The 25,938-nt window shown below is 49.8% G+C and overlaps 2 protein-coding genes across 6 annotated transcripts in view; one reads left to right on the forward strand and one right to left on the reverse strand.

The window, feature by feature from the left end:
* The window catches only part of G6PD (glucose-6-phosphate dehydrogenase), a 16,002-nt gene extending 12,902 nt beyond the window's left edge, over nt 1–3,100 (reverse strand). Inside the window, exons 1-2 of one of the 3 annotated variants that reach the window (XM_010601073.3) lie at nt 2,951–3,100; nt 1,993–2,120 (exon numbers count right to left, since the gene is read on the reverse strand). In XM_010601073.3, the coding sequence (XP_010599375.1) occupies nt 1,993–2,120; nt 2,951–3,080 (258 nt within the window). In that variant the 5' untranslated portion in view covers nt 3,081–3,100. Of the gene's footprint in view, nt 1–1,992; nt 2,121–2,584; nt 2,780–2,950 lie in introns of those variants that run through there. The other 2 variants (XM_003421753.3, XM_010601074.3) reach the window with 2 other exon arrangements.
* Nucleotides 1–25,938, forward strand: part of IKBKG (inhibitor of nuclear factor kappa B kinase regulatory subunit gamma) — a 27,018-nt gene extending 1,080 nt beyond the window's left edge. The window contains exons 1-10 of one of the 3 annotated variants that reach the window (XM_023540746.2): nt 3,326–3,710; nt 7,959–8,160; nt 11,448–11,659; nt 13,172–13,290; nt 13,908–14,060; nt 15,776–15,872; nt 16,974–17,117; nt 18,037–18,179; nt 18,382–18,449; nt 18,840–25,938. In XM_023540746.2, the coding sequence (XP_023396514.2) occupies nt 7,974–8,160; nt 11,448–11,659; nt 13,172–13,290; nt 13,908–14,060; nt 15,776–15,872; nt 16,974–17,117; nt 18,037–18,179; nt 18,382–18,449; nt 18,840–18,982 (1,266 nt within the window). In that variant the 5' untranslated portion in view covers nt 3,326–3,710; nt 7,959–7,973 and the 3' untranslated portion in view covers nt 18,983–25,938. Of the gene's footprint in view, nt 1–3,325; nt 3,711–7,958; nt 8,161–11,447; nt 11,660–13,171; nt 13,291–13,907; nt 14,061–15,775; nt 15,873–16,973; nt 17,118–18,036; nt 18,180–18,381; nt 18,450–18,839 lie in introns of those variants that run through there. The other 2 variants (XM_064277817.1, XM_064277816.1) reach the window with 2 other exon arrangements.

A 25,938-nucleotide genomic window follows, 5' to 3' on the forward strand; every position in this document is an offset into this window, starting at 1 on the left:
GCTCCAAGGGAGGACCTGCCCACCCTGCTCCAGTCCCCTCAAGCAGGAGAAGAGTCAGGAGAGAAACAACACAGGCTCTTAGGAGGACCCCTGGCCCTGCACTCCACGCTGCGAAGCCAGCACTTCCCATCTCTGCTTTGGAACCTCTGGCTGTTGCCCCTGGGCAGAGGAGAGCAAAGGGGAACCCTGCTGGTTGCGTTGGAATAGCGTTGCCTAACCCCAGGCTAAGGAGCCCTAGTGGTGCAATAGTTAAGTGCTTGGCTGCTAACTGAAACACTGGTGGTTTGAACCCACCCAGCGACTGGGCGGGGGGAAGATCTGGCAATCTGCTTCCATAAAGATTACAGCTTAGAAAACCCTATGGGGCAGTTCGACTCTGTCACAGAGGGTTGCTCTGAGTTGGAATCGACTCGATGACACCTAACAACAACAGCCACCACCACCCCAGGTTGGCCACAGGCGAAGACAGCAAAGAGCCATAAAACCAGCTCGGCAGAGCCTGTGGACCCTTGCCATTCATTCAGAAACGCTCAATTGATATGTGCTGAGGTCTAAAGCCCCAGATCACACAGCCTATCTGGATGCTGTCAATGATGAGACCCAAGACTCTACAGATGAGTCTTAACCCATCTGTGTGGGACCTGGCAAACTCTGTTGGTGTATCCTTGCAACAGGCCAGTGTGGGGATGGGGAAAGGAGAAGAAAAAAATCCCGAATTATTTTCTCTTTGAGCCTGTTTCAGGGACTAAGGGCCTCACAGCCAGGATACTAGGTGTTAAGGTTTGTGGCTGATGCAGATATGACTCCTCTAAGGGGACCGTGTGCTTTGCCTGGGTGGGGGTGGACAACACCCACCTTTCTCAGGTTTTGGGGTTCTGGGTGAGGCAGAGGGCAAAGCCCTTTTCTCTCGTACTGGCTCTTCTCCTAGAGTACAGCTCATTCTAGCTTGCTTGCCTTCTTGTTATTTTCGGCTCTCCTTCCCAATTTCTGACCAAAGACACAAAGGCACAGAGCAGGCTCTGTAAAGGGTGGCGGCAAGTTGTTCTCTGTGAACAAAGAGCTGCCAAGTGCCTCCAGCACGAGGGGGAAGGCAGCCTGTGGTGTGAGAGTTGCAGAGCACTGCCCACTCTGTACGGCTCTAGCTAGTTTGGGTAGAACTCTTGCTCAAGATTACATAATCAGTTAATGGCAAAGACGGCCATATGAATGCTAACAGGTTCTTGGTCACACTCATGTTTAAGTCAAGAGGCAGCCCTGGCTGCAGGTCTAGCAAGCCCCTGCACATCTCACGCAAGGCAGATCTTATCTGCATATAGCACACTGGACAGGGGCTGTGGTCTGGGGGCCACAGCTTTACTAGGACCACCCCCTCGGCCCCCCAACCTGTTCCTTACATGTGCTATACCTCTGCCTTTATATTGATTCTTTGTCCTTCCCTATCAAAGCAAAATGGCAGTTCCACAAACTAGACACTTGGGGTGGGACAAGGAACAGCTCTTTAGCAGGCCTTAGCGGTTGGGGAAAAGATATGGTATGAAAAGCAAAGCTGAATGTTTGTCCCCAGGGATGATGAGGTGGTAGAAAGAGGTGATGATTGGGCCTCAGATCTTGCCTCTGGAACAAATTAACTGTGTGATGTTCATCAAGTCACCGACAAGTTTGAAAAAGATGCTCCCAGAAAGAATAGCTTCCCCTGTCTGCGGCTCAGTTTTCTCAGTGGAGGGGGAGGAAGTCCCTCAGGCCCTTCCAGTTTCAGGTCTACTTTCAAGGTCTGAGCATGGATTTAGAAATGCCTCCCAAGTGTCGGTACAGCAAGGAGTGCTGTGATGACAGTGGTGCCTGGGCAGGTCACGGTTATAAGAGTGAAACCTCGCAGTGCCTGAGTGGCCGCTGCACAGTTAGTTGGGATAGGTCAGGTGCAGAGCCAGACGATGCCTTGGGCAATGTCACACAGTAAGTCTGGCTTCTGAGATGTGGCTGTGGGAGACTCACCGAGGCGCCCATGATGATGAATATGTGTGTATCAGACTGGTGGAAGGCATCACCCTGGTACAGCTCTTCCCGGAGGATCCCGCACACCTGGGTCCGGCTCAGGGCCACCTGCTCAGCCATGGTGTTCTCTGGGGAAAGAAAGGCTCGTTGACAAGCCCACAGAGGAGAAGCACCTGGAAGGGGACCTCTAGGCTCTCAGCAGGCTGACACCTGGTTACTGAAACCACTGGCTGTGAACGTGCCCGGGGCGGCCAGGTTGGGTTAGAAACTCTTGGCTCTGGGCTCTGGCCATACTCTCCCAGGCTGCCTTCTTTCAGGGAGTACATTCTGGACCTCACACAACACGATCGTGACCCTTTCACTCTAAAATCCTGCACTCAGGCGGGAACTCATCAATGCGCGGGATCCTGGTAAACTTAGCGGATGATGGAGTCCGCTTCAGCTCTACTGCTGCTAACCTGGGCGACCCTGGGCAAGTCCCCCCTTCTCAGGGTCTCAATGTCCTCACTGGCCCGATGAGAGGGGGGTTGCATTGGACACTATGATCTGTTAAGGCCCTCTCACTCGACCCGCTACCAAGTACAGCAAATACCGCCAATCCAAAGGACGTCTTGAGGTAGCGAGCAGCACGTCCTTCCGCTCTCTCGGTCCGCCCGACTCGGTTACCTGTACCGCCTCGCTGTCGCCTGCAGCGCTCGCAGCCCGGGAGTGCGCGCTCATTTCCGGGGGCTACGCCCCGCGAGCCCATTTAACCGGCGGGGCGGGGGCCTCAGCTGAGCTGATGGGCCTCAGGCGAGGCGCGCGGGGCGGGGCCTCGACAGGCCCCTCCCGCGCGGGGCGTGCTGGGGCGACGGTGCGGGGGTGGGGGGAAGAGGACAGGTGCGCGCGCATCCCCGGCCCAGCTCGCGCGCCAGCCAACCCCCCCCTCCACCCCGCCCTCACTCCGCCCCTCAGGCACCTGCGCCGGCCGTCAGGCCGTGGACTGGCTCCCGTCCCCGTTGCGGCTGCTCCGCATCACCGGCCGCCTCTCTAGGGGTGAGGCTTCGCGCGGCCTGGTGCAATTCCCCGTCGTTCACCGGAGTCCCCATCTCCAGCCCAGCCCAGCCCAGCCCCGCCCTGACATCCTGGTTTTCCCGCCAGCCCCCAGGCGACCATGAGCCCTCGCGGAACGCTCGACTTCCGCCGGCAGTGTAACCACGCCTCCTCTGGCTCCTCCCCCTGGCTTCGGGGCAGGCGTTCTGAAGCCCCGCCCCCTCACGGACCGGTCGCCTGCTCTCGCGGGTCAAACCGGCCCTATTGGTTGGCCTCGTCTTGGCTCCTCCCCCGATAGGGGCGGGGCGATCGATCGCCCCGGGAGGCGAAGGGAAGTGGAGGTTGCAACGTCTTGGAAAAGGGCAGGTGGCTCTCATCGTTTGGATTCGTGGTCCGCGGGACCTACCGAGGATGGTGGACTCGCGCTTTCCTCGGTGCAGGCCTCGGCCTTGAGGGAGGTGCCCGTGCAGCTCTCGCCATCCTCTGAACTCACCGGGACGGGGGCTTGCCAGATTCACTTCCGTATCCCACGGCTCCGACACAGGAAGCCGGAAGTGCAGGTTTCGGCTGCAGGAGAAGGGAAGGGCGACCGCTGAGCCGGGACTTTGTTGGAGCGCTGGGGATTGTAGGAGCGCTCGCGCCCCGCTGCCCCTGCCCTTTTCGCATCGGACCGACTCTGCTGACAGGTGTGGTCCTCTTCCCTGAAGACAGGGTACCATCGGCGGGCGCTCCGCCGCCTCTCCTAGACTCCCCGGGTTTTCCGGACTGCCCCCTCCTTTTGGGCCCCGGGCTGGTTCCTGCCGCGCGCTTCTAGAGCACCGGCCGAGGCAGGCGGATTCAGGATCCAGGCTACTTCAGCGGCTAGCGGGACTGTTTTGGCACCCTGTCCCTCCGCCGCGGGGTCTGACTAGTGTGGAGAGGACTCTTTCCACTTAGGAGATATTTTTTTTTTTTTAGTTAAGAGATATTTTCTGTCTATCAGACTTGAATGCATTTGAGGGCGTTAAGTCATTTAAAAACACCCCAAATATAGCAGCTAAATGTCTTACCTTGTATAGCTCAGTTTTGTCGCTTTGCAAAAACAATTAGTATCTGCCGAACCTCATCCCGTCCCTACGACCTGAGGATGAATGAGTTGTGCCTGGCTTGTTCAAGGAACGGCAGAGCAGGCCAGTGTAGCTGGGGCAGCGTGAATAAGGGAGGGAATAGTTGGAGAAGAAGGAATAGGGACCAGATGGGACAGGGCCCTGTAGGCTGATGTAGGGACTTTGGCTTTTACACCGAGGGCAGTGGGGAGCCATGGCATGGTTCTGAGTAGAGGAGGAACATGATCGGAAGTACCTTTTAGACTGTTTTTGCCGCGTTTGGGAGAACAGACTTAGCGGGGCAAGGGTAGGAGCAGGGTGACCTGTTAGGTTATTGCAGTTATCCAGGTGAGAGACCATGGTGCCTTGGGCATTTTATTATGGACAATTCCAAAGATGTACAAAAGTAGAGAAAATAGTATAGTAAATCCCATGTACCCACCTTCCAGCTTCTACAATTATCAATTGTGGTTAATCTTGTGTAGTTTATACCCTCCGGAACCCTTTCCCATTATTTTTATTACTGTTAATAACACCTAATGAGATATAATTCACGCACCATACAACAAACACCCTTTTAAAGTACACAACTTAATGACTTTTAGTGTATTCCATATTGTACAACTATCTCCACTACCTAATTTCACAACATTTTTATCACCTCAAAAAGAAACTGTGCCCTTTAGCCATCATCCCTCATTCCTCACCTGCCTCCTCCCAGCTGCTGGTAACTATAATCTATTTTCTGCATTTACCTGTTCTGAATATTTCATATAAATGGGGTCATACAGTATGTGTTCTTTTGTGATTGGTTTCTTTCACTCAGCATGTTTTCAAGGTTCATCCATGCCAAAACATGTGTTAGTACTTTAGTTCTGTTTATGGCCAAATCATATTCCATCGTATGTGGATGTGGAGCTCTGACGGTGCAGTAGTTAAAAGCTCAGCTGCTAACCAAAAGGTTGGCAGTTTGAAAGTTCGAATCCACCAGCTGCTCCTCGGAAACTCTAAGGGGCAGTTCTACTTTGTCCTATAGCGTTGCTGTGAGTTGGAATCGACTTGATGGCAGTGGGTTTGGGTTTGGTTTGGTATACAGATGTACTAGATTTTGTTTATTCGTTTATCTGTTGATGGCATTGGGATGGTTTCCAGTTTGGGGCTGTTGTGAGTAATGCTGCTGTGAATATTCACGTGTGGACATGTGTTTTCATTTCTCGAGTGTACTCCTAGGAGTTCCCCCATTATTTTGAAGCAAATTTCAGGCATCGTATAATTTCATTTGTGAATATTTGGGTTGCATTTTTCTAAGAAAGGATTTATTAAAAAAAAACAAACTTAACTGTGATATCCTTATCACATCTAACTTAACATTAATTGCTTAGTGTCATCAAGTGAATTTGGGGATGCATTTGATAGGACGTTCAGATGGATTAGATGTGGAAGAAAGGAGTCCAGAATGATTCCAGGGTGTCTGTCTTGATAACTGGAGAATGGATTTGCCATCAGCTGGTAATGGGGAAGGCCGGGTGGAACTGGCTTTTGGGAACTCTCAGGGGTGCAGTTTTAGATCAGTTAATGTTGAGAGCACTATTAGATATCCAGGTAGAGATTCCGTCTGGCCTGGAGATCTCTGATTTGGGGAGCCATCAGCGTTCAGTGATGGGGCTTAAAACTGTGAGACTAGACGGAATTCTCAGTGGAGTGAATGTAGCTAGAGAAGAGGTCCCAGGACAGAGCCCTGGGGCACCCCAACATGAAGGGATGGGGAAAAGAGGAGGATCCAGCAAAGGAGCCTGAGCAGGAGCAGCCAGTGAGGCAGGAGGGGAACCAGGGGAGTGGGAGGTTCTGGAAGCCAAGGGAGGAAGGTCTGTTAAAGAATCGGGGGGGAACCCCAAACCTACTGCTATCGAATTGATTCTGACTCATAGCGACCCTCTAGGACAGAGTAGAGGTTTCCATAGAGTTTCCAAGGAGCTCCTGGTGGATTTGAACTACAGACCTTTATGGTTAGCAGCTGTAGCACTTAACCACTGTGCCACCTGGGTTTCCAAGGAAGAGGGAGGAATCTAGAAGTTCCTCCTCCACATAGTCCTCCCGGGCAGGATTTCAAAGGGCTTGGGCTGCTCTCCTGCATGACCTACCTCCACTCCACAAGAGAATACAAGCGGCTCAGGCTGGCTCTTTGCCCCACTGTCTCAGGCTGAAGGCTCAGTTTTCACTTTCTGATACCTCAGCACCGATCATATGCCGGGGGCTCCTCACTCCCACCCCCTGCCCCCAGCTCCAGGGAACGCTCACCAGGCTCTGAATGGTTTAAAAAAAATTTTTTTTGATAGTAAATCCTGGTGGCTTAGTGGTTAAGAGCTACCACTGCTAACCAAAAAGCAGGTTGAGTCCACCAGGCCCTCCTTGGAAACTGTATGGGGGCAGTTCTACCCTGTACTATAAGATTGCTATGAGTTGGAATCGACTTGACAGCAGGGGTTTTTTTTTTTTTTTGGTGAAGATTTACAGAACAAACTAGTTTCTCGTTAAACAGCACACATATTGTTTTATGACATTGGTTAGCAACCCCATGACACGTCAACACTTTTCTTGACCTTGTGTTCCTTGTTACCAGCTTTCCTGTCCTCTCCTGCCTTCTAGTCCTTGCCCCAGGGCTGGTACACCCCTTTAGTCTTCTTTTATTCCATGGGCCTGTTCAATCTTTGGCTGAAGGGTGAATCCCAGGAGTGAGACCTCATTACTGAGCTGAAAGGTTGTCCGGGGGCCATACTGTCAGGGTTTCTCCAGTCTCTGTCAAGCCAGCAAGTCTAGTCTTTCTTTTTGAGTTAGAATTTGGTTCTACATTTTTCTCCAGCTTTGTCTGGGACCCTCTGTTGTGATCCCTGAGGCTCTAAACAGTTTCCTTGGAGCTTCTCTTACTAGTGGTTTTGTCTCCCAGGGCTGCAGTAACAAAGGACCACACACAGCATGGCCTACAACAACAGTTTATTCTCTCACAATTCTGGAGGCTAGAAGTTGAAGTCAAGGTGTGGGCAGGGCCATACTCCTTCCGGAGGCTCTAGGGGAGGATCCTTCCTTGCCTCTTCCAGCTTCTGGTGGCTCCCGGGAGCTCCTTGTCTTGTGGGTACACCACTGCAGTCTCTGTTCTCTGTTCACATGGCCCCCTCCTGGCCTGTGTCTGTGTTTCTCCTCTGTGTGTCTCTTAGAAGGACACCAGCCATTGGATTTACAGCCTGCCCAGTTCATCCAGGATGATCTCATCTTTAGATCATTTTGTTAACACGTGCAAGACCCTTTTGCCAAATAAGGTCACAGTCCCGGGGTCCAGGGGTTAGGATGTGGACATATCTTTTGGGAGGGCACCATTCAACCCCTTGTACTAGGTGAGGGGCAGACACCCTCCTCTCCTCCCACTTGGGTGTGTGTGTGGGATCAGATTCCCAACACACTGACATGTCCCTGCAAATATAAAAAAAAAAAAAATTTTTTTTTATAATCCTCTCTAATTTCCTACAGCTGACAAAATTCTTAGCTTCAGTTTATAGTCCAGAGGTGGGTGCTGGGGAGAGCTTAAAGGCAGTACTGAGCCATTGCTTTTCCCAGCCCCTTAGGTGGTCTGCCATCTCTCTCTGCAGTGGGAGTATTTGTTGCCTCTTACCTTGAGGCCTCAGGCATTACTGCGACTGAAAATCCACTTCGGCTTCCTGTTCTATTAGACAAGATGGTTGACATTCTGTTTCAAATGTGGCCCTAGGGCCCTTGCACAGGATACACTCCTTATCCTGCTGGGTAAGAGAAGTCTGCAGGGTCTTGTGTGAAGCATTTACTGCCTTTCTCTTCCAGACTGTGCCGTGTTGGATGAGCAAGCATCCCCAGAAGAATCCACTTTGTGAGATGGTGCAGCCCAGTAGTGGTCCAGCGGGGGACCAGGACGTGCTGGTTGAAGAGTCTTCTCTGGGGAAGTCAGCCATGCTCCACCTGCCTTTGGAGCAGGGTGCTTCCGAGCCCCTCCAGCGCTGTCTGGAGGAGAATCAGGAGCTCCGAGGTGAGCAGGACTGTGGGTGGGTGAATAGAAGATCAGGGCAGCCAGACTTGCTGAGGGGAAGACTCAGTCTACTTACATAGAGCAGACTGAAGTGCCCAGGTGGCAGCTGTAGTTTATAACTCAGTGGGACTCTGGCTGTGTCTCCTGAGAGAAGTGTTTCCACTTTGGGGATGAGGCCTTTAAACTGCCAAGCCCAGAGTGGTGGGGGGTGGGAAAGGGAAGCACAGGTCCTAGGACTGCGGGCTCCATGAGAGCCAGTTAGTGCTCCCCAGCTTAACCAGCCCTCCTCTTTGTTTCAGGCTGAGTTCTCAGGCAGCGGGAAGCTCATTTAGAGGGCTCTCAGGATCCACACCTGGGGAAGGGGAAGGAGGGAAAGGAACGAAAGGGAAGAAGCAGGAGTGGACAGAAGGAGAAGCTGGGCTGCAGTGCAGGCCCCGCCACAGCCTTGTCAGGGAGCTGTGGAGCTGGAATGAGCCTTCAGAGTTCCACGTGGGCCATCATGGCCAGGCCTTTTGTATCACCGCATTGAGCAGTCCTTGGGTGTGGGCTTCCCTGGGTTGGGGGTGCAGTTACTCTGGGAATGGGTGTGGCTTCCCTGGGCGGCCTACTTCTGTCTCCCATCACCAGCTCGGTTGCACTTCCTCCTGTGTGTTCAAGGATCAGCTGCCCCGGGTTCCTGTGGCACGTACTTTCTGGGAGAACTTAACAGAGAACCAGGAGTGACGATTGCAGCCTCCCTCTCTGCAGGTCTCACTAGCTTCCCTGGTGGCATGACCCAGACCCTTGCTCCTGAGGCATCTGAGACCCATTGCTGTGCCCTCTCGGGTCAGTGTGGTTGGCCTTGGGTGCTGCCTCACACGTGACAGCTCTCCCCCTTCCTCCTCACGATCATGCCACCGCAGGGACTCCTCTGCTGCTCCTTCGGCACGAGTGGCCTAAAGTGCCCAGGTGGCTGCTGTAGTTCATAATTCAGTGGGACTGTCTCTAGAGAAGCGTTTCCGCTTTGGGGACCAGACCATTAAACGGAGTCATGGTGGGGGCAGTGGGAGAGGGAAGCATGGATCCAGGCTGTTCAGGGTATGTGTAGATGGCTCACCTGTCCCCACCCCCAGACCACATGGCCATGTCCTGCTCAGCATGGTGGCTTTGCTCTTGCTCTCCCAGAGGGATGGGGCCTTGAGGCTGCGTTGCCCTACATCTGCACTGCCTGCCCGTGTCCGGTGGGCGGCAGTGGAATGCGTTGGCTGTATCGAATGGGTGCTGGGTGTCAGGCCCGAGGTGTTGGTCTTCAGATGCTCCTGTTTGGGTATGGGGAGGAGGCTAGGGGCACAAGGGCAAGGGAGGACCTTGTCTCTGCTTGGAACACTTGTGGGGAGCACTTCCTGGGAGAAGTTGCCCATACGTCGTCTACCACCTATTATATGAGTGCATTTGTGTGAAATGTCCAGAACAGGCGGAGCCATAGAGACAGAACACATATTAGCGGTTGCGGGGGGCTGGGGGTGCGTGATGAAAATGGACTGGAACTAGGTAATGGTGATGGTCGTACAACGTTGTGGAGATACTAAAAAGAACTGAACTGTACGCTTTAAAGTGGTTCAGGTGGTGTGTTTTATCTCAATAAGAAACATTTAAAAGCATAGCAAGTGTGTGTGAGCCAAGCCTTGGCAGGCAGGCAGAGGAAACAGAACAGAGTGTGCGGAGGCATGGAGACAGCAGAGCCCTGGGCAAGGCATGAGCTTGGGAGTTGGTCCTCTGGGTTGGAGGATCCCTGCAGGGAGGAGTAGATGGCAAAGGTGACTTTGGAGGCAGCAGTGGAGTGTTTCATAGGGCTTTTACCAGAGGGGTGACATGGAGCTGCTCCCTCCTCCCATTTTTATATAGCTCTTCGGTTGATGGAACCTTTTCCTATCCTGGATGGTTTTTGTCACCCCCAGCAGCCCTGAGCAGTGCAATGGCTTCCTGGCCTCCTCAGAGCTCGGGCTGTTCTCCCACCGCCAGGGCTGGTCCCTGGCCTGTTTCTCTCCTTTCCTCTGGCCCCTGCCGGCTTCCTGAGATTTGCACAATGTTTGAGGCTTAGCCTGGCAAGAGAAGAACTGGCTTCTTCTTGAGGATGTTTTTTTCATGGGCTCCCCCTCCTCTTTCAAGGTGGAGGTGACAGTCCCTGTTGAATGTGCAGATGAGGACATGGAGGCTCAGAGAGGTGGACCTTGGCTCAGGGCACATCAGCAGTCCCTCCCAGGCTGCAGCCAGCAACGTCAGTCTGCCCTGGCGCTCATCCCCGTGAGTCTGCAGGTGCTCCAGGGTAGGACACGTGACTTCCAGAGTCATTTAAGAAGAAAGCGTCATTGGGCCACACTTTAGACATTTTTTTTATTATGGCCAAATATATATTACAAAAAGCGTTATTTCTCCTATTTTAAGGTATACAATTCAGTGACATTTATAATGCTGTGTCACCATTTCCCCCTCTCCTCAGCCCCTGGTAACCTCTATTCTACCTTTTGCGTCTATGATTTTGCTTATTCTAGATATCTTTATGCAAGTGGGATCATGCAGTATTTGTTCTTATTTCTCTCAGCATAATGCTCTCAGGCCCTATCCGTATTGTAGCATGTATGGGAACTTCATTTTCCTCTGTGGCTGAGCAGCGGCGTTCCATTGTAGGCATGCGCCACAATCGGTTTATCCACTCACTCACTGGTGGACACTTGGGTTGTTTCCGTCTTTTAGCTATTGCAAGTAGCACTGCAGTGAACATTGGTATACAAGGGTCTGTTTGGATTCCTGCTTTCATTTCTTCTGAATATATACCTGGGAGTGGAATCACTGGGTCATATGGTAATTCTCTGCTTGACTTTATTAATTTATTGTGCTCTAAGTGAGAGTTTACAAATCAAGTTAGTCTCTCATACAGAAAGTTATACACATCTTGCTGTGTACTCCTAGCTGCCCTCCCCCTAATGAGACATCTGTGCTTGACTTTTTGGGGAAATGTCACATTGTTTACAAAGTGGCTGTACCATTTGACACCAGCAATGAATGAGGGTTCTATTTTATTTCTTCACATCCTCACCAGATGGTTGTGGTATTTCGTTGGAGATATTTAGGGGCATATTGTTAGTGTAATTAAGTTTGAAAGTGTTTGAAGAAATAATAGGAATTGTTTGAAAGCCCTGTATCTGTGTGACAGGTCTTATAGTATGATGGGGAGGGTGCCGTGATGGATAGCCCTGGCCTCAGGCCCCAGGACTCACCTTTACCTCTACTGTCTCCTCTGCCGCCAGATGCCATCCGGCAGAGCAACCAGATGCTCCGGGAGCGCTGTGAGGAGCTGCTGCATTTCCAGGTCAGCCAGAGAGAGGAGAAGGAGTTCCTCATGCAGAAGTTCCAGGAGGCCCGGAAACTGGTAGAGAAACTGAGCCTGGAGAAGCTTGAGCTGAAGAGGCAGAGAGAGCAGGCCCTGCAGGAGGTGGAGCACCTGAAGAGATGCCAGCAGGTAGCCAGGGGTGGGGTGGGCCCTTACCAGGAGGAAGTGAGTTGGGGCTGTGCCACCCGCCACCTGAGTTCTGAAAGAGGGAACCCAAGAGACTTGCAGGACTCAGGAAAGCATTTTTACTCGTGGTTACGGTTCATTACAGCAAAAAGATACAGATTAAAATCAGCAAATGTAAGAGACACATAGGGAAGGGTCCAGAAGAGACCAGGTGCCAGTGTCCAAGTGGGTGGGGGCAGAGGGAATGGAGGGGGTAGGCCAAGCTGGGCCTAGTACGCCAGAGGAAGGGCTCGGGCTTTGACTCTGCCTGCAGTGGGGACCATGGAGCAGGGTGACATGATATGGCTTCCTGTAGAACGTAGAGTGTAGGGGGCAAAGATGGAAGGGGGAGCCCAGTTGAAAGTCTATTGCAGTGGCCTAATAAAGGATTAACCCAGCAGGTCTAGGGTGTCCACACCTGGTATATTCCAAAGAACAGGTTGGCCCTTGTCTGGCTCCTGGCAGATAACCCCTTAGCTCTTGGAATATCCTGCCTTTGTTTACCAAGGCCCCCACTGTAAGTCACGTTGTTTGCTACTTTGTTGGGGAGCCATTACTAGGGCCACAGCAGGAGGTCAGTGTGGCTACCTATTGAACACAGACACAGAGGTGATTGTGGCCAGGGCAGTGGCTGTGGTTGTGATGAAAAGTGGCCTGATGTTGAGATTTGTAGGTAGCAGACCTAGCAAGGAGGTCCAATCCTTGTGATCACGAAGGTGAGTGCAGGTCGCAAAGAAAAGAGCTCCACGTTCTGAACTAGCAAAAGGGACAGGGAAGGAGCAGTTGGCGGGGTGGGGAGAAGTCACAGGGTGGTGGGCATGCCAGAAGCCAGAGCACGGAGGGGCAGGAGCAGTAGATACTGCTGAGGGCTTGGGGCTGAGGGGAACTGAGGATTGCTGATGGGACCCAGGCCAGGACAGCTTGGGTGGGGTGATGAGGGAGACCGGACGGAGCTGGGGGGATGGGGATTTCAGACAACTTGGAAGTTTCATCACTGGTCAGTCCATCTTATTCTCTCATGGATCCATGCTTGTGGAATAGGGCATATATTTTCCTTACCGTCTTCCTGTCTTGCCCCCCACCTTGGTCACTGGCTGCCAGCTGCGTTGTGTCCCTCCTGGTTGCATCCTCATGAGGCACCCCAGTACCTCCTGCTTCTCCTTTGGGGGCTTGTTTGCCCTATCCCCAGAGATGAGGAGGAGGGGTTGGGGTGCGGGCAGATGGGCTCGTTCCCTTTCCAGTGCCCACAGTGCCTTGCATAGGTGAGGGGTGAGGGTGGGCGGGGGCTGCAGGGGGCTGCTGAAGATGGAGGTGGGGGCAAGTTAGGAGTCAGGGTGCATTGGGGTTAGAGGATCCAGGGCCCCAGGGTTGGGGTGCTAAGGGGAGGGGAGAAGCCTCAAGATGCATGTGCGTTAGCCTGGGAAACTGGTGGGGGAGGAAAGTGGTGCTGACAGGAGGCGGTTTTTTTTCCTACAGCAGATGGCTGAGGACAAGGCCTCGGTGAAAGCCCAGGTGACGTCACTGCTAGGGGAGCTCCAGGAGAGCCAGAGCCGCTTAGAGGCTGCCAACAAGGACCTGCAGGCTTTGGAGGGCAGGTGAGTTGGGAGGGAAAGCCTGCCCTGGAAGCCACTTCCGGAATTCCCAAGAAGAGGCTGGTTTACGGGCTTTATCTGTGAGCAGGTGGAGTGATGACTGTGGGAGCTAGGTGATCACCCATGGTCCCAGCTGGCGCTCTGGCTCTTAGATCGTTTCCAGAATTTTAGAGCATTGCCTTAGGGGGCATTTAGATGGTCCCAAAGGCCACTGCCATGGCCAGTGGTTGGCTGGAAGGGCTCAGGTTGAGGACGGCAAAAGGACTCCTGACAAAAGCCGTCAGGGCAAAAGTCTGGGAGGGCGGGTGGGCAGGTGGAGCGTGAGATGCCGCACATGCTTCCTCAGTCCCCTCCCTCCCGTGAGGGGCACTCGCAGCTGCCTCTCACCCCTCCTGGCCTCTCTCTCCAGCAGTGGGAGATAGAGTCAGTTGGCCATGTGTCTACCCAGGGAAACCCATGAGGGACTTGGTGCCCAGAGTGTTACTCGTGCTCTCTCTTTGCCTGGCACATCCTCAAGTATCTGACTCCCGACTTGGAGCATAGCCATATCCGGAGCCTGCCCCAGTGCTTGCCCCAACCCCGCTGGGAGCCTACCATGATCCCCGCCCCCACCCCACCAGGGCCCGGGCGGCCAGCGAGCAGGCCAGGCAGCTGGAGAACGAGCGGGAGGCGCTGCAGCAGCAGCACAGCGTGCAGGTGGACCAGCTGCGCATGCAGAGCCAGAGCGTGGAGGCCGCACTGCGCATGGAGCGTCAGGCCGCCTCGGAGGAGAAGTGAGTAGGCTGCCGGCTGGGCCTACTGTAGTGCCGTGAGGGTGCGGAAGGTGGGAGGCTTGGGTCCCAGGCAGGTGATAAGCCAGCTGGCACCTGACCCTAGGGTTGGCAGGGGTGCCTTTGGGCTGGCACTGGGAGGGAGGAAGGAGGGGGGAAGATCAGGTTCTAAGTTGTTTTCTGCCTCCTGTGGGTGAGAGGCTATTTCTGTCCCTTAGCCTTGTAGCTTAACGAGTCACAGGCATGAAAGGTTAGAGGTCACAGGCATGAAAGCTTGTTAGGCTTGAGCCTGTTGTAGCCACTGTGTCAGTCCACCTCGTCCAGGGTCTTCCTCTTCTCTGCTGACCCTGTACTCTGCCAAGCATGATGTCCTTCTCCAGGGACTCATCCTTCCTGACAAAATGTCCAAAGTGTGTAAGATGCAGTCTCGCCATCCTTGCCTCTAAGGAGCATTCTGGCTGTACTTCCTCCAACACAGATTTGTTCTTTTGGCAGTCCATGGTATGTATATTCAATGTTCTTTGTCAACACCAGAGTTCAGAGGCGTCAGTTCTTCAGTTTTCCTTATGCATTGCCCAGCTTTCCCATGCATATGAGGCGATTGAAAACACCATGGCTTGGGTCAGGTGCACCTTAGTCTTCGAAGGGACATCTTTGCTTTTCAACACCTTAAAGAGGCCCTTTGCAGCAGATTTGCCCACGTTTTTATTTTTTATTGTGATTTATGTGGAAGTTAACAGAGCAAATTAGTTTCTCATTAAACAGTTAATACGCACATTTTTTTGTGACATTGGTTGCCAGCCCTGTGATGTGTTGGCAGTCTCCCTTTCTCCACCCTGGGTTCCCTGTTTCCATTTGTCCAGTTTTCTTGTCCCTTCCTGCCTTCTCATCTTTGCTTTTGGGCTGGCGTGCCCATTAGTCTCATACACAAGACTGAACTGTGAGGCATGTCCCTCATGTGTGGTGGTGTTGGCCCTATAGACCTGTCTAATCTTTGACTGAAGGGTGAACATCAGGAGTGACTTCAGTACTGAGTTAAAAGGGTGCCCGGGGGCCATGCTTTCAGGGCTTCTCCAGTCTCTGTCAGGCCTGCAAGTCTGGTCTTTGAGCTAGAATTTTGTTCTACAATTTTTTCCAGCTCTGTCTGGGACCCTCTATTGTGATCCGTGTCAGAGCACTCAGTGGCGGTAGCCGGGCACCATCTCGTCGTGCTGGACTCAGTCTGGTGGAGGTTATGGTAGCTGTAGTCCATTAGTCCTTTGGACTAATCTTTCCCTTGTGTCTTTGGTCTTCTTCCTTCTCCCTTGCTCCAGCTGGGGTGGGACCAGGAGATGTATCTTAGATTTGCCCACCTTTTTAGTCTCCTGTAATCTAGAACAGACCTCCTGCCTTTCTGTATTCACAAGAAGTTGGCATTTTTGAAGAGCGTAGGACAGTTCTGTTTCACTATAAGCCATTCTCATCTCCCTTTGAAAAATATTAGCTTTTTAAGGAAAAAGATACTGAATGTTGAACAATCAGTTCAGTTGCACTAATAATACTTGCTGTCATCAGACCCTGCCTCAAATTGATGGCCCCAAGGGTACAAGTGTACCCTTGGAATCCCTTATTGAAGGCATGTGCCTGCGACAAGAAGGAAGAGGGTTGAATTTTCAACAGGAAAGGCTGAGGTGGGACCAGGAAGAGCTGTGCCTCAATTGAAAGTCCATTTCTCTTAGGCGGAAGCTGGCCCAGTTACAAGTGGCTTATCACCAGCTTTTCCAAGACTATGACAATCACATCAAGAGCAGCATGGCCAGCAGTGAGCGAAACCGAGTGAGTATGGCTGGGAGGCTGATACCTGGCCAGGTGCTGTCCCAGAGCCTCCAGCAGTAACGTCTCTGGGATTGTCTGAGACAGGACCTTGCCCTCCACCCTTTCTCTGCTGCCTCATGAAAGGAGAACAGCATGGGGCCTAATCCCCCAAATTCTAGAATATTGCAATACAAGGCCCTACCTTCAGACTTGGGAGAATTGGCTTTTGGGGGGAATACTCGACTTACTGTTTCATGAAGGCTGTAGCTGTGACGGCCCGGGGAAGGTCTGCCCAGGGAAGGTCTGCCGCACCGTCTAGAGGATGCCTTAGGCTGCTTCAGCTTGACTAGGCTCTGCCCTAGGGGCTGGGGAGGGTGCTGGTCTCCATATCCATGTCCTCCTGTGAACAATTACCCGCTAGGCTTCTGGCAGGCTATTCCCCAGTAGCATTTCCATTCCTCCATTCAGAGCAGCTGGTAGTCCTTTTCTAGTTTGTCCTGCTCAGATCTCTCCTAGATTGGGCGTGGTTTCTAGGGACCACATCTTTTGAAGGATGCTGTCCAACTTGAAGGTACTCAGAAGAGACTTAGAAAGTTACACCCTGAAAAGCAGACCGTATGAGGAAGGGTTACAGAACTGTAGCTGTTTAGTCTCCTCAGAGAAGACTTGTTAGAGGTGGGTGCATCTGTATCGGACGATGGTCAGCATGGCTGAGTTGATGGCACGCACCTGGCAGGCAGGGGTCTGTGTAATTACCTCAGAGTGGGTGGCTCTAGGAGAGAGTGTGGTCCCTGTTTCCTGAAGGCTTTCAGAAGGGCTGCCCAGCTTTGGATTCTGGAGAGAGAATGTCTGCCCAGTGGGGATTGTGCCAGATGACTTCAGAGGGCCCCTCCCAACTCGAGGTTCTCATAAGCCATAAGGAAAATATCAAGTTCTCTTTTCTCTGGGGCCACAGTGTTCTCCCTGGTATACATATCCATCTTGTGATCAGGCCGAAGGGGCTGGCATTACCCCAACCCAGTCTTGCCTGGGCCACTCTTCCACTCTCCTCGGTTCTTCTCACCCAGAAGAGTGGCCTGCTTGGAAGCTGTCTGCCATCAGCTCCCCCTTGCCTGCCTCTAGGGCATCCAGCTGGAAGATTTGAAGCAGCAGCTGCAGCAGGCTGAGGAGGCCCTGGTGGCCAAGCAGGAGCTGATCGACAAGCTGAAGGAGGAGGCGGAGCAGCACAAGACAGTGATGGAGACGGTCCCCGTGCTCAGGGCCCAGGTGAGAGCTCTCCTGGGTGGGCTGCACTGGGGTGGGGGGCAGCCTGGGCCCACCTTGGCACTGGGACTTGGCGTTTCTCTCTTTGAAAAATTTATGTAAAAACACTAATTATGCATAAAATGCATAGGCGCACATAATTTTTATGCATAGGCACATATAATTTTACATGAATATGGAATGATCGTATAGTTCTTTTGTGTAGCCTCCCATTTTCCCATTTTAACATGTACAGTTCAGTAACATTATGTTCACCAAGTCGGGAAATTTACAAAGTTTTTCATTATCCTTAACAGGAACTCACTGCCCCTTAAGCATTACCTCTGCATTTCACCCTGTCCACTACGCCCAGAAGCACTAATAGACATTGGTTTCTATGCAGTTGACATCACCCTTTGTAGTAGCATTTCGTCAGCTCCTCTGGCTCTTGATCCCTCCTGACAACATGTCCAAAGTGTGTGAGACGTAGTCTCGCCATCCTTGCTTCTAAGGAGCAGTCTGGCTGTATTTCTTCCAAGACAGATTTGTTCGTTCTTTTGGCAGTCCGTGGTATATTCAGTATTCTTTACCAACACCACAATTCAAAGGTGTTAATTCTTCTTTTGTCTTCCTTATTCATTGTCCAGCTTTCACATGCATATGAGGCAATTGAAAACACCATGGCTTGGGTCAGGCACACCTCAGTCCTCAAAGTGACATCCTTGATTTTCAACACTTCAAAGCAGTGTTTTGTAGCAGATTTGCCCACATTTTTATTTTTATTGTGATTTAGGTGAAAGTTTACAGGGGAAATTAGTTTCTCGTTAAACAGTTAATACTCGTGACCTCCGGGAAGGCAGTCATGGGTCTCCTCTGTTCCCTGTTTCTGGCCTGGAGGGCTTGATGGGTGTGCTGGGCAGCTCTTCTCTCTTGGGTTTACCAGGCGGATATCTACAAAGCGGACTTTCAGGCTGAGAGGCAGGCCCGGGAAAAGCTAGCCGAGAAGAAGGAGCTGCTGCAGGAGCAGTTGGAGCAGCTGCAGAGGGAGTACAGCAAACTGAAGGCCAGCTCGCAGGAGTCAGCCAGGTGGGCCCCTCTGTGTGGGGAGGCGGGAACTGGCATCTGGACCACCAGCAGTCACTTCAGGAGACTCATTCCTCTTTGCTTTCTAGGTTGGCTAGCACCCCCCTCCTCTGCCCCCTTCCCCCATTTTGCCAACAGCTTTTTAAGTTAGTCTGGCTAAGAGCTTTATGCGCATGTGCTGACGGGAATGTTTCTGTTTCCCAAGGGCTCTGATTGAGGATATGCGGAAGCGGCATGTCGAGGGCCCCCAGCCACCTTTGCCTCCTGCCCAAGGTGAGTGACCAGGTGACCTGTTAGCCTCCAGCATTGGGCCTGCAGGAGGAGGAGGAGCAGGAGGAGGAGGTGGGTAGACTAGGTTGCTGGGAGAAGGATTCTGTGATGGAGGAAATCAGATCTCTCGGCCTCTGGATTCTCTCCTGGTGAAGACAGCTGGGACAGTTTGAAGCTTATGTAGGCCGGCCCCTCTCCATCAGTATCCCCCTTCCCCTGTGAGGCTGAAGGGAGCGATGTAGGGGTTGCTCTTGGTTACACATGGGTGGTGACCCTAGGTTAGGTATGGTGGTACCGAATCAGTACTTTTTCTACCCTTCCCTTCTCTCTGACTCGTACCCCTCAGCAAGTACAGGACGCCTCTAACAATAGACGCTGGTTTTCCTTTCCCAGCTCATCACTCCTTTCACCTGGCCCTGCCTAGCCAGAGGAGAAGCCCCCCCGAGGAGCCACCTGATTTCTGTTGTCCCAAGTGCCAGTATCAGGCTCCGGATATCGACACCCTGCAGATACATGTCATGGAGTGCATTGAGTAGGGCTAGGAAACACCAGGCCACCTGTGGATGACAAGACGAGGACAGTGTAATCTGTGCTTTGCTCTTCCACGTGCGTGGTCCAGAATTAAGGGCTAGTTCACAAAGAGTGGGGCTGTTGCTTTGACCCCCAAGAGCTAGTTTCTGCTTCAGCTCTTTGGGGATTGCTGCTGTTTTTCCTCCTTTAGGGCATAGCAAACCCTGCTCTGCTCTTTGTGTTCTATCCTATCTGCTCCAATCGCTTGCTGCTGCGGGCTAATCCCTCTTCTTCCGCTCCCACCCAGGGAAGGCAATAATTAAGGCCAGGGGCAATCAGCCAGAACTGCTTCCTGAGCCGAGATGGGTGGCAGCTCTCCCTCCCACCAGCCAGCTAACTCACCCTGCCTTGAACTCCAGGTGTTATCTCAGTCATCCTCATTTCTCATGTTTGATGTGCGGTATTCCATCTTGTGGCCCAACCATGGAGTATTTAACCAGTTTGTTATTGATGGACATTTGGGCCGTTGCCGATCTTTTTGTTGACATAAACCATGCTCCAGTGAAAATCCTGTGCGTGTCATGTGTGTCTTCGGGACTGCTTCTTAGAAGAGGGCTGTTAGCAGCGGTGAAGGTAGGAGGTGGTTCTTGAGCAGGCGAGGGCCTGTTTTCCCACAGCCTTGCCAAGAGGGAGTGTGTGGTCACTCCTTTGGGTTTTTTGCCGTCCTCTAGGTGTGCAATTCTCTAGTTACTAGTGAGGTTGAGCATCTTCTCAGAGGTTTAAGGGACTGTTCCTGTCTTTTGCCCATTTTTCTATCAGGTTGTTTTGGTCTTTTGTGCCTTGTTTTTTTATGAACTGTTTGTTTATTAGTGGGACTAGCTTTTGTTTGTGGAGGAAGTTGCAAATCTCTTTTCCCAGTTGGATTTTGCTCCTAGTGTCTTTTGTCTTGAAGCCTTTTATCCTTACATCATCCCATTTAGCAGTCATTTCTTTCATTGCTTTGGATTTTGAGTTGTTAACACCTCATGGCCTGATGGAAGGAAACTTCATACACAGATTTCTCATGTGCTTTTTCTGACATCAAAGTGTGGCTTATCTTGGGCCTGTCCAAGAGGCTTGCTGTTCTGTGTAAGGTTCTTCATGTTTGGGAAGCTTGTAATGCTGTTCCTGGCCTTGTGAGTGGAGGCCATTTGGCAATAGTTGTCAGATGATGATCAACAAAGGCAAAGTTCTGAGCGTTTCCTAGGATGTCAAAACCAGGGGCATTAACCCATTATGGGCTATATGTTAGAATCATCCAGGGAACATTAACAGAACACTGAGGCCTGTCCCCCCTCCTCCAGACCAGTTGAGTTTGAAACTCTGGGGCGGGACCGGGCCCTGACGGAGCACTGCTACTCTTTTGAAGCTTCCTTTCCAGGAGGCCTCTGCTGCCTGCCTCCGTCCTTCTTCTGTTGTGCTCTGGATGATCTTTCTGTAGGACTGACTGTAGACTAGATAGTAAGGATTTCAAACCATACCATTAGCCTGGAAGTAGGGGTCTGGTTTCTTCCTCTCCTGCTTTACTTAGGTTGGGTTTCCAGAACAACTGGTTGGATTCCTCCCATGAGGGGGCCCAGCATGCCTGCCTAACTAGTTGTGACCCTTGATCTTCATGACCAGGGTTTGCAAGGTAGAGAGACCAAGAACACCTCACCTGCAACCTCCGTGGCTCCCGTGGCTCACACGTGCACCCCACTTGTCTGCGGCACCTTTCTGCTGTTTGAGGCACAAGAGAAATCCAAATGACCAGTGAGCACAAGAAAGCATTTCAATCTCACTAGGAACTAAAACAATGCAAACCCACACAGTAAATAAAAAATGATGTTAAAAGAGCAACACACCAAGACAGGGTGCTGGGGACAGACCTTGCTGTGTCCCCCTTCAGCGGAGGCAGGCTTGGCCATCTGGAGCAAGAGACTTAGAAAGTGTCCTCAGCCCTCTTAACCCTAAAGAGACAGTCAGCTGTGCACAATGACTTGCATCATGAAGGTGCTCACCACACCATTATTTGGAGCAGCTAAAAGGCCATGGTGGCTACGCAGCCATTGTTGTGAGCGTCTTGTGACCCTGGCTCATGCTTTGCAGTATGTTGAGTGGAAACCATGTATAAAGTATGACCCCAGCTTCAAGAACATGCACTGCTAACATTTGGATGTACTTGGGTGGTGGCAGTGCCAGTAATTTCATGTTTTCCTTAGGTGTTTATGTATTTTCTAAGTGCATATAATTTGCATGTATTACTTTTATATATAGACAACATCTGTTATTGCAAAGTCTGCCTGGTGTTAAAGCAGCTCCGAGGTTTCATCTGTGCCACTTGCTGGGAAAAGAGCCCACTCCTTAAAATATAAGCAAACCATTGACATGTTAGCAAACAGACGGGTCTGAGCTGGCTTTTTTTGTCTGAAGACTAGGTAGAAATGGAAAGACTGCTGATGGGTCCCTTCCCCATAAGTTTTGCCAAAAAGAGCAGAGAGCATACTGGGAAATCCTGTGGGAAGGGGACTGGAAGGGCTGGGGGTCTGCTTAGGTCCCTTGGCTGTCCAGTGGTGGCCTGGTGACTTTACCTTTCTGAGTCTCATTTTCCTCATTGGTAAACCGGGACATCTACCTTTTGCTGATCCGCGAAAGGTGCCTATAAGGTGTGCCTGGCGCATCGCCGGTGTTCAGTAAATGGGTTCAGGAAACAAAAGCAGCAGGTCTCACTTAGTTCAAGGGAGTTTGGGGTTGAGCGAAGAAAAAGATGTGGCCACAAGATGGCAGTGTTTCACCACAAACCATTTATTAAGGCTGACATTGACAGGTTTGCAGCGTGGGGGGCAGCACCACCAAAGGCTGGTAGTGGTGGGGTGATGGTGGTGGTGGGGATACAGTACACATGAACCACAGGGGGCTTACCTCTCAAGGTGTTGCATATAGGTCTGCAACCATCTGAACTTAATCTTCATGTATGGCAGGAGGTCAGTGGCAGGGTTTATTTTTCCATGTGGGTATCCAGTTGTTTCGGAACCATTCGTTGAAAAGACTGTCCCTTCCCCATCGAATAACCTTGGCATCCTTGTTGAATATCAGTTGAACGTACACGTGTGGACCTCCTTCTGTATGTGTCCTCTCCCACCGATTTCGCATCTTGATTAGTATTGTACATTTATATTAAGTCTTGAAATGCAGCCACGTTGTCCTTTAGTTTTGTTCTTATTCAAAATTATTTTGCCTATTGCAGGTTTTATGTATTTCCGTATAAATTTTAGAATCAGTCAGTTTCTACGAAATGCCTGCTGGAATTTGGATTGAATCTATAAATCAGTTTGGGAAGAATAGACATCTTAGCAATCTCAAGCTTTCTAATCATGTTCAGTGGTGAAAATGGTACATCTCTGCATTTGTTTAGATTTTCTTCAATTTTCTCTCATCAATGTTTTGTAGTTTCCGTGTATAGGGTCTTGGACAAATTTGCTTAAATTTACCCCTAAGTATTTAATTTTTTGCTGCTATTGTAAATGGTATTAAAAATACAATCCAATTGATCATTACTAGTTTATGTACAATAAAATTTTTAATCGACTTTGTATATTGAAACTCCGCTAAACTCCCTTGTTAGTTTTAGTAATTTTTCCATAGATTCATTAGGATTTTTTTATGTGTCTGATCATGTTGTCTTAATTAAAGCAACTTTAAATCTTCATTTCCAATATGTCTGTTTTTTTATTTCTTATCAGAGTTCAATAGCTATTCAGTGATATTCAGTGACAGGTTCACTGCTGAAGAGAAGTGCTAAGAGTGGGTATACATACTTGGTTTCTGATCTTACAAGGGAGAGCGTTCTGTTCAGTGTCAAGTACAATATTGCTTATAGGTTTACGTAGAAACCCTTGGTCAGGTTCAGGAAGTTCCCTTTTTTTCCTAGTTTGCTGAACAGGTTTTGAATTGTCCCTGTTTTTTTTTTTTTTTTGCATCACTGAGATAATAATATGTATTAGCTCTTATTATGTTAATATGGTGCACTGCACTGATTGACTCTGGATGTGAAACCAGCCTTGCGTTTCTAGGATAAAACCTACTTGATCATGGTATGTTATCTATTAATATAATGTTTAACTTGGTTTACACTTTTTTTTTGTTTAGGGTTTTTCTGTCTATTCTCATAAGGGATTTGAGTCTGTAGTTCTCTTATTGGTGATCTCTGTCTGGTTTTCATTTCAGAGTAATATTATCCCTATTCCTCGATTTTCTAAAAAAATTTGTGAGACCTACATAATTTCTTCCTTAAGTGTTTGATAGAAATAGCAAACATATCACCTGGCCTGGAGTTCCTTTGTGGGAATGTTTTTAATTTTGAATTAACTTTATTAATTGATATAAAACTTCTCATTCTTTTTTCTTCTTGTGTCAGCTTTAGTAAGTTGTATCTTTTAAGGAATTTGTTTCATCGAAGTCAAATTTATTGGCACAAAGTTGTTCATAATATTTCGTTATTACCCTTTTATCTGTTTCACTGATTTCTGCTCTTTCTTTTTTGAAGTATTTCCTCCTTTCTGTGTGCCTTTTGATTAATTTGTCCTTTTTTCTACCTTCTTAAACTGAAAGCTTAGATCTTTGATTTTGAAACCTTTTTACTTTCTAATAGGATTTAAAGCTGTATAGTTTCCTCTAATCATTGCTTTAGCTGTATCCCCAAATTGCTTATGCTGTGTTTTTTTTTGATAACTTAGCTTAAAACGTTTTCTAACTTCCTTAACGCTTTTTCCTTTGACCCATGAATGATTATTTTGATACGTGTTTTTTTGTGATTTTTTTCCCAGATTATAAAGAATGGTTTCTCAATTAATTCCATTGTGTTCATAGAACATACTATGTTATGATTTTGGACCTTTTAATTTTATTGAGACTTGTTTTATAGTTTGTCTTGAATGATGATTATTGATGAATGGTCCATGTGCACTTGAAAAGAATGTGGATGCTGCTTTTGTTGGGTAGAGTGTTGATGAGGCTTATTTGGTTGATAGTGTTTTTCAGGTCATCTCTGTCCTTACTAATTTTCTGTCTACATCTTCTATCAATTAATAAGAGATGAGTGTTGACAACTGTTGAGCGGAGGAGTGGCATGATCTGATTTATGTTTTAAGAAGAATCCCTCTGGCTGCTGTGTAGAGAATACACTGAGGAGTTGTTGTTTGATGCTGTTGACTCAGTTCTGACTCATAGCGACGTCATGTACAGTAGAACGAAATACCGCCCAATCCTGAACCATCCTCACAGCCGTTGCTATGTGTGAGCCCATTGTTGCAGCCGCTATGTCAGCCCATATTGTTGAGGGTCGTCCTCTCTTTTGATGACTGTCTGCCAAGGATGATGTTCTTCTCCAGGGACTGCTCCCTCTTAATAACATGTCCGAAGTATGTGAGACAGAGTCTCCCCATCCTTGCTTCTAAGGAACATTCTGGCTGTAGTTCTTCGAAGACAGATTTGTTTGTTCTTCTGGCAGTTCATGGTATATTCAGTATTCTTCACCAGCACCATAATTCAAAGGCGTCAGTTCTTCTGACTGAGGACGATGGGGCAGAATAGAAGCAGGGAGACCAGTGAGGAGGCTATTGTTATTAACTCATGCAAGAATTAATGGGGTTTGGATCAGGGTTGTGGTAGTACCCAAGGTAATAGGAACTAGTTGCATTCTAGATACATTTTTTTTAATTAACTTTTATTGAGCTTCAAGTGAACATTTACAAATCAAGTCAGACTGTCACATATAAGTTTATATACACCTTACTCCGTACTCCCACTTGCTCTCCCCCTAATGAGTCAGCCCCTCCAGTCTCTCCTTTCATGACAATTTTGTCAGCTTCCAACTCTCTCTATCCTCCCCTCCCCCCTCCAGACAGGAGATGCCAATACAGTCTCAAGTGTCCACCTGATATAATTAGCTCACTCTTCATCAGCATCTCTCTCCCACCCACTGTCCAGTCCCTTCCATGTCTGATGAGTTGTCTTCGGGAATGGTTCCTGTCCTGGGCCAACAGAAGGTTTGGGGACCATGACCGCCGGGATTCCTCTAGTCTCATTCAGACCATTAAGTCTGGTCTTTTTATGAGAATTTGGGGTCTGCATCCCACTGATCTCCTGCTCCCTCAGGGGTTCTCTGTTGTGCTCCCTGTCAGGGTAGTCATCGATTGTGGCCGGGCACCATCTAGTTCTTCTGGTCTCAGGAAGATGTAAGTCTCTGGTTCATGTGGCCCTTTCTGTCTCTTGGGTTCATAGTCATCGTGTGACCTTGGTGTTCCTCATTCTCCTTTGATCCAGGTGGGTTGAGACCAATTGATGCATCTTAAGATGGCCGCTTGTCAGCATTTAAGACCCCAGACGCCACATTTCAAAGTGGGATGCAGAATGTTTTCATAATAGAATTATTTTGCCAATTGACTTAGAAGTCCCCTTAAGCCATAGTCCCCAAACCCCCGCCCTTGCTCCGCTGACCTTTGAAGCATTCAGTTTATCCCGGAAATTTCTTTGCTTTTGGTCCAGTCCAGTTGAGCTGACCTTCCGTGTATTGAGTATTGTCCCTCCCTTCACCTAAAGCAGTTCTTAGCTACTAATTAATCAGTAAAAAAACCCTCTCCCACGCTCCCTCTCTCCCCTCCTTGTAACCAGAAAAGTATGTGTTCTTCTCGGTTTATACTATTTCTCAAAATCTTATAATAGTGGTCTTATACGATATTTGTCCTTTTGCCTCTGACTAATTTTACTCAGCATAATGCCTTCCAGGTTCCTCCATGTGATGAAATGTTTCACAGAATTGTCACTGTTCTTCATCGATGCGTAGTATTCCATTGTGTGAATATACTACAATTTATTTACCCATTCATCCATTGATGGACACCTTGGTTGCTTCCAGCTTTTTGCTGTTGTAAACAGAGCTGCAATAAACATGGGTGTGCATATA

Source organism: Loxodonta africana, chromosome X (genome assembly GCF_030014295.1).
Source record: "Loxodonta africana isolate mLoxAfr1 chromosome X, mLoxAfr1.hap2, whole genome shotgun sequence".
Classification (NCBI taxonomy): Eukaryota; Metazoa; Chordata; class Mammalia; order Proboscidea; family Elephantidae; genus Loxodonta; species Loxodonta africana.